The sequence below is a fragment of the Nasonia vitripennis genome, chromosome 1 (assembly GCF_009193385.2).
Source record: "Nasonia vitripennis strain AsymCx chromosome 1, Nvit_psr_1.1, whole genome shotgun sequence".
Taxonomy (NCBI): Eukaryota; Metazoa; Arthropoda; class Insecta; order Hymenoptera; family Pteromalidae; genus Nasonia; species Nasonia vitripennis.
Window position 1 is genome coordinate 26,351,660 of NC_045757.1, and position 7,417 is coordinate 26,359,076.

At 39.1% G+C, this 7,417-nt stretch overlaps 1 protein-coding gene across 3 annotated transcripts; it reads left to right on the forward strand.

The window, feature by feature from the left end:
- Window positions 1–1,630: 1,630 nt before the first annotated feature.
- On the forward strand, window positions 1,631–7,272 carry LOC100116742 (protein shuttle craft). 3 transcript variants are annotated; one of them, XM_001601111.5, is made up of 11 exons: window positions 1,631–2,065; window positions 2,332–2,666; window positions 3,006–4,020; window positions 4,099–4,272; window positions 4,355–4,744; window positions 4,825–5,106; window positions 5,190–5,480; window positions 5,570–6,033; window positions 6,107–6,637; window positions 6,722–6,852; window positions 6,941–7,272. In XM_001601111.5, the coding sequence occupies exons 2-11, from the start codon at window positions 2,367–2,369 to the stop codon at window positions 7,056–7,058; spliced, it is 3,696 nt and encodes a 1,231-aa protein (XP_001601161.2). In that variant the 5' UTR covers window positions 1,631–2,065; window positions 2,332–2,366; the 3' UTR covers window positions 7,059–7,272. The 3 variants fall into 3 exon arrangements, with proteins under 3 accessions (XP_001601161.2, XP_008202065.1, XP_016842506.1); XM_008203843.4 differs by having other exon boundaries at window positions 2,336–2,666; XM_016987017.2 differs by lacking the exon at window positions 1,631–2,065 and adding an exon at window positions 2,169–2,190.
- Window positions 7,273–7,417: the final 145 nt, after the last annotated feature.

The following is a 7,417-nucleotide window of genomic DNA, read 5'->3' on the forward strand; positions in this document are numbered from 1 at the left end:
AACGTTACGTATATTGTACCTGCGCGTATACCACACATCTCCGCGTACAGGCTAATCTATGTAACCTCACATCTCCAACGCATCTCTTCTCCCCCGACGAAATCATTTCCCGATTTCGCAATTCCGCTTCGCTCCATAAGACCCTCGCACGCGCGTATAGCCTCATACCAAACGCACTTGCTCATAACGCGCGAGTGATCGTAAATCTGCCGCCGCATATGCATCAGTCGAGAGGCAAACGCGTAGTACATCCATCCGCGCGAAGAGGAAAAAAAAGAAGGCACCTTCACCAGGCGAAAGCATCGTCATCATCGCGGGAGCGCAGATTGAGCAAGCTAGCCGCGGTGCGTCTTCGATATCGAAAAAATCTGCGCACGATTAGGCAGCAGCGGAGATAGTATACACATAATTCGCTCTCGTGCAATGCTGCAGCGCGCGGAATGTACTGCAGTTAGCCTACTTGTTCAGAGACTCTCTCGTGAAAGTTAAAGCTAGTCGCGCACGCATCTGCACATCCGTGGCTGAGAGAGGAGGATTCGGAAAGCTCGCGGTATAGACACGAGAGCGAAATTATAAATTCTTAATGCGACTCGGCCGAACGAAACACAATGAGAGGTTTTCCTTATAAAGGGGGTATACAGCTCGCTGCACTTGCTGCGCTACGCGATGCTTATATACGAGCCTGGAGAGCTATCCGGCTATAGTGCGGGTAATAAAAGCCTTTAAGAAGATTGGATCTTAGCTCCGCGAGCTTAACTACACTTGATACCGAAACTTATTGTTTTAGAGTGAAACGAAGTGCGCGCGCGCGATTCGCTATAGGTAGGTACTGCGCACCGCATTGCGCGAGAACGAAAAGTTTGCACGCTTGGGCCTCGAGAGCCGTGAGGAAAGCAAGTTTCGCGGGAAACAATGCGGCTGCGTCGCCGGAAAATTATCTGCTTGGAAGAATAATAACGTCGTTGGGGTATTAGCGAACGATACGTGCGTGAATGCACTTTGTTTCGAGAGATTTATTATTGCGGGGATATACTTAGGGGCCGGTTCGTTTGAAGCTTCTTCGTTCGCATGCCCAAGTTTGCGAGTAAATTATTTATTATCAGTTTTGTTATTTGTATTATAGCGATTAATAAACAAGGTTGCGAATATTGTGAATATTGTGGCAAACTGAGAATGAGAATCAAATATTAAATTAGGTTTAAAAAATTATTTTGAATAAATTTAATCTCAAAAAGTATGAATAGTTAGAAAGTACAAAGCAAATAAGAAATTATTCTATAATCATGTTATATACTATATCAAATAAATCTTTTTTCGAAGCTGTCTCTTATTAAGCATGATAAATTTTAATTTAAAAAATTAAAATGTTTACATTCTTCTCTTTAATCAATTCTATCATTTTACTTAGTACCAAAATCTTATTTGTGAATAATTCTTAAGTGTAGACACATAAAAAAATATATGAAAATTTTAATTTCACATACAAACATCTATGAAAAGTATGAAATATCGTATTTTACACGGTCAAAGTGTTACCTTGATAAATTATTATAAACTCAATCAAAGCGTTGACAAATAATATTATACTTTAAACTAGAGAATTTGTATTTTGTTCAAGTTTCACGACCATGCGATCTTTTGAAATATTATACGACCACCAATAAGCGTACCTACTTCCTTACCGACCATCGATTGCGCTCTTGAGTCTTGACGAAATCGCACGTCGAATCACATTATGTTACCTGTCGTAGAGTAACTGGTGAAACTCAACCTCGCGCGTCTGCCGCGCGTGTCCCTCTCGCCAGTTTCGAATGGCAAAAACCAGTTTGTCGACCGTCGACCCGTCGGCTCATATGTGCTGCTATAGCCACTCCGCACGAAAGCTGACTCGACGCTGTAGAATTTCCTCTCGATTATACTGTTTATCCCCCGACAGTCGCAGCCCACCAGGAAATCCCGACATCGCTCTCGACAGTGTGGTGGGGCGCCAAGGCGCCATGCTTTTGCTAGCATTTCTGCACTTTTCTGTTTAGTCCGTCTAGAGTACTTAGTGGAAAAATTTAAGGTAAGTCGTTTCAGTCTTATCGCATCATTGCTCTTTCGCGCAAACTTTACGCTTTTTTCGGATCGGGGGAAAAGATCAAGCTCCATTTTCAATCGCTAATTTTCGCCTCGAAGGACATATGCTAGGTTATGAAATATATTGCAAACGCTTACGTTTGCCCATTGCCAAGACACACACGCCTTGTCATTCATCTCCGTTTGACGCGATTTCTCCTGCTATGCGGTGCTTCATTCAGTGTGGCAATTAAAATTTCCGCTTTGTTTCAGGTAGTTTTTTAGTTGAATTGTCACATACTTTTGAAATGGCCACTTGGGATGGTTCTTATGCAGAGCCAGATGGATCCAATTATTACGTTAACTCCCATAGTAACCAAGCACCAGGCAATCTTTCAACATGGGACTATTATCTTCCTAATACAAGCAACTCTTACGTACAAAACACACCAGCCCCATATACATTAAACTCTATGGTCTTCGAGCAGAGCACATCCAATTTGTACAATCATCTGGATAGAAATACCATTCCACCATTGATGCCAAATGTTGTTCCCGCAAACAATGCATATCCAGTTAATGGAATTCAACAAACTGCTACTAATAAGGTGAGTTAAGCAAAAATTGCATTTGGTTTAGGAGTATGTCGATGTGTTTCGTATGATACAAACTTGCAACGGTATTGCATTATTTTGCACGCATGACTGAAATGTATATGATGAATCAGTGTGTATGTACATACTTTAAAAAATTTAAACAGAAAAAGACTTGATGTGAAAGTAATTGAACTTTTTATTCTTTATAGTTGTTTTTTGTAATTTTTTAGTGATTAAAATTTTAAAATACACTTACCAATATTGCACAAAAAGTTATTTACCAACTCGAGAGAATATCATTACAAATATAATTAAAGCATAAATACAATTGTAACATTTTTAAATTTTCAGGTCCATATGGCTCCTCCGGAAGGACATCTCAATACCATTAATAATCAGTTGCCATGTTTCTTTGAAGATAACAAGGCGCTAACCCAGCAAGCACCTCAAAATCATTATTACAATAATAGAAGCAACAATTATCAAAACAATGGCAAGCATAAAGACACAAGTAAAACCTATCCGGTAGCAAATATAGTTGAGCATTCAAATTTACACGCCACAGCTAATGAATTTGTGCCGAACCAAAACAAATGGGACCGTGGCACCTCTGTAAATCCAAACAAACATAGCAAAGGTCGAATGAATAATGATTATCAAAATCAGAGTGGAGAGCAAGCATCAAATAATGTCTACTTTGAAGATAATAAAGTTAGGTACAATGATCGAAAATATGAAAATAAGAGGGATGTTGGCAGAAGGTGGAGGGATGATAATAGAGACATGCAAAGTAGCCAACATAACCATAATCAGTATAATAAACAGGATAAAAAGGATTACGGAAAAAATCAAAATTCTAGAAGATATCAGAATGATAGGTTTATTCATAATAGAAACTTCCCCGAAAAATCGCATAATAATAAGCAAGAAAAAGATCATTCAGAAAATACTGTATCCGAATCTAATGCAAATAGCAAATTAGAGAATCTAGCTGATCATCAAGATAATTCCAATAACACCAATGTGTTTCATTCATCTGTAGAAAAAGAGAATACACAATCGACAGGTTCTCAAATTACTAAAAATTCGAAATCATTCTCAAATAATAGTCGTGGAGATAGATATTACGATAGAAAAGAGAGATACAATCCTAGAGATCCTAGAGATAGAAAAAGTAATTATTCCGAGAACAATGGATATAACAGAAGTAATTACAGCAGCAGAGATAACAAATATGAGAGGAGAGAAAACAGAAATACTCTTACAGAAGTTCGAGATACAACAAGTGATTGGAGACAGAGGACAAGTCAAATTGTGAATAAAAGTACTATTCTCAAACGTTCTTATAACAAAAAATACGAGCCAGGTAAATCTTCATACTTATAATTTATCTACTAAAATTTAAATAGTAGATATTTATCGACAGCTCTGTTTTTGTATGTAGACGACGATGCAGATCAAAGAGAAAGATTAACGGAGCAACTGAATCGAGGCCAGTTGGAATGTCTAGTTTGCTGCGAATCTATTCGCCAGGCCGATTATGTGTGGTCATGCAAGAATTGTTACCACGTGTTGCACTTAAAATGTGTACAAAAATGGGCCATGTCATCTCAAGACGGTACGTAAAATTTTTGTATTAAAAAAACTCTACTAAAACAAGATTTATTTGTTGATTATTCTATTTGATGCTTTAATATTAGAAAGTGGCTGGCGGTGTCCTGCCTGTCAAAACGTTACATTGGAGGTGCCGTCGGACTACTTTTGCTTCTGCGGCAAGACGAAAGTTCCAGAATGGAATCGTCGCGATATCGCTCACTCCTGTGGTGAGATCTGCGGCAGAACGCGTTCTGATGTTAACTGTGTTCACAAATGTACGCTGCTCTGCCATCCTGGATCTTGTCCACTTTGCTTAGCCATGGTCACAAAGACCTGTGGCTGCGGCCGGACGTCCCAGACGCAGAAGTGCAGCACAGGCCCATTGCTCCAATGTGAAGAGATTTGTGACCGTCCCCTTAACTGCTCTGTGCACAAATGCGAGTCGAAGTGCCATCACGGCAGCTGCGAACCTTGCGATAAAATTTTTAAACAAGGTAAGGAAAACACAAATTCTTTTTCATCTGTATCTTATATTTCAACAATAATCTAAGTGATATACAATATTATTTTACAGAATGTTTCTGTGGGAAAAACACTCGGGAAGAAACGTGTGTTTTGGACCTGCCGCCAATGTATTCATGTGAGAATGTTTGTAACAAAGTGCTAGATTGTGGTAACCATAAGTGTAAAGAAATTTGCCATCCGGGTCAATGTGGACCTTGTGTCTTAAAACCTGAAACTGTCAAACATTGTTGCTGTGGACAGACTCTTTTAACTGATAAGAGAGAAAGCTGCTTAGACCCAATTGCAACTTGTGATAAAGTGTGTTCCAAGCGATTGCGCTGCGGTCAGCCGAGTATGTTTTTCTTTTTTCTATTTAGTTCTTCTGGCTATTTAAGATTAGTTTAAAATTATTCTATCATTTATTTTTGCCCATAGGTAATCCTCATACCTGTCAAGCAAACTGCCACAAAGACGATTGCCCTGAATGCGAGCTGATCACAAAAGTCAAATGCCGCTGCGGTTACATGGACAAAGAAATTCCTTGCAGAGAACTGACGACTAAGGCTGATGATGCTCGCTGCGAAAAAAAATGTACAAAGAAACGTTCCTGTGGCAAGCACAAATGCAACCAGAAGTGTTGTATCGATATTGAACACATTTGTCCACTTCCGTGCTCAAAAACATTGAGTTGTGGTAGGCACAAATGTGAGCAAACATGTCATAGAGGTAAATGCAGAAAAGATTTTTTTACAATTCATCAACCAAATCATCAATATAAAAATACTACAGTTTAATCTTTTTTATACAACTAACAGGTAGATGCCAGAACTGCTGGCGCAGCAGCTTCGACGAGCTGTACTGCGAATGCGGTGCCGCGGTCATCTATCCTCCAGTGGCCTGTGGCACGCGTCGACCCGCTTGTGACAAGCCCTGCTCTCGCGAGCATCCCTGCAGCCACGAAGTCCTGCACAACTGTCACAGTGATCCGACGTGTCCACCATGCACTGTACTCACACAAAAGTGGTGCTACGGTGAGCACGAACTGCGCAAGGCTGTGCCTTGCTACGTCAATGATGTTTCCTGTGGTCTACCTTGCAACAAGCCCATCTCATGTGGTAGGCACAAGTGCATACAGATGTGTCACTCTGGCCCTTGCGAGAAACCCGGACAGGTATGCACACAACCGTGTACTGTACCTAGGGAACTTTGTGGTCATATATGTGCCGCGCCTTGCCACGAGGGAAAATGCCCCGATGCGCCTTGCAAGGAGATGGTCAAGGTAAGAATTGTCCTCTGATTTATAAATGTTATTATTGAGATCAATTGACGTTTATTATTTATCTTTTGCATAGGTTACATGTCAATGTGGAAATAGGACAATGTCCCGCGTATGTGCGGAAAACTCTCGCGATTTTCAAAGAATCGCTAGTGGAATTTTAGCTAGTAAAATGGCAGATATGCAGCTTGGTCATTCAGTTGATCTTGAAGAAGTCTTCGGCCAGGGAGCTAGGAAGCAAAATCAACTGAAAACTCTCGATTGCAATGAAGATTGCAAAATGATCGAAAGAAATCGGAAGCTGACGCTTGGTCTTCAAATTGTGAACCCGGATCTGAGCGGAAAGTTAATGCCCAAATACAGCGAGCATATGAAAGAGTGGGGTAAAAAGGACCCCGTGTTTTGCCAGATGGTGCATGACAAACTCACGGAACTAGTTCAACTGGCAAAAACTTCCAAGCAGAAGTCTAGAAGCTATTCCTTTGAAAGCATGAATAGAGATAAGAGACAGTTTATACACGAATCATGTGAACATTTTGGTTGCGAGAGTCAGGCTTATGATCAGGAACCCAAGCGTAATGTCGTCGCAACCGCTGTTAAAGATAGGGTAAATAATCCATAGTTAAAATACAATCGCGTGAATAAAAGTTTTTGATTATCGTAATCGAATCTCGCTAATTTTTGTTTGCAGTGTTGGTTACCAAGTTACAGCCTCTTAGAGTTATTGCAAAGAGAAAACGGTCAACGGAAAGTACCAGGACCGATGGTTAACATCAACCAATTAAACAGGTCAAAACTGAACAGCACTGACACAACTTATAGGTAATGATACGCTTTGCAAAACGTTTATTGATAGTTTTTAATCTTTTAATATTAGTTGTGTTATAATAATGTTACTTTTTTTATGCAGAAGCATGGATGTTGTGTTGAACTCGAAGAGAAGTTTAAAACCTCTACCTGCTGCTTCAGCTTCACCTCCAGCGGAATCTCCAGGACCAGAGATAGACTATTTTAATTACAATGGTTGATGATACCTGCATGTGTTTTATGTCTCAAAGTAAAGTATGGGCATCGAATGAATTTGCCAGTAGGCGGCAACAAACAATCAATTATTATCAATTTATTATTTATACTTACAGCAGATGTATTCACAATTTAGTTTTCTGAACTATGATTGTTAGTGTACATTATTTTTGATTTATAATCAAATGCAATTAAAAATAGCAAACAATTGAAAAAAAATAGTAAATTTATTGGTTTTTGGATTCTTAAATCATTCGATCAATCGTTTTATATATATATATATATATATATATATATATATATATATATATATATATATAAGATATATATATATATATATATCTTATCAACTAAATATAAGTTT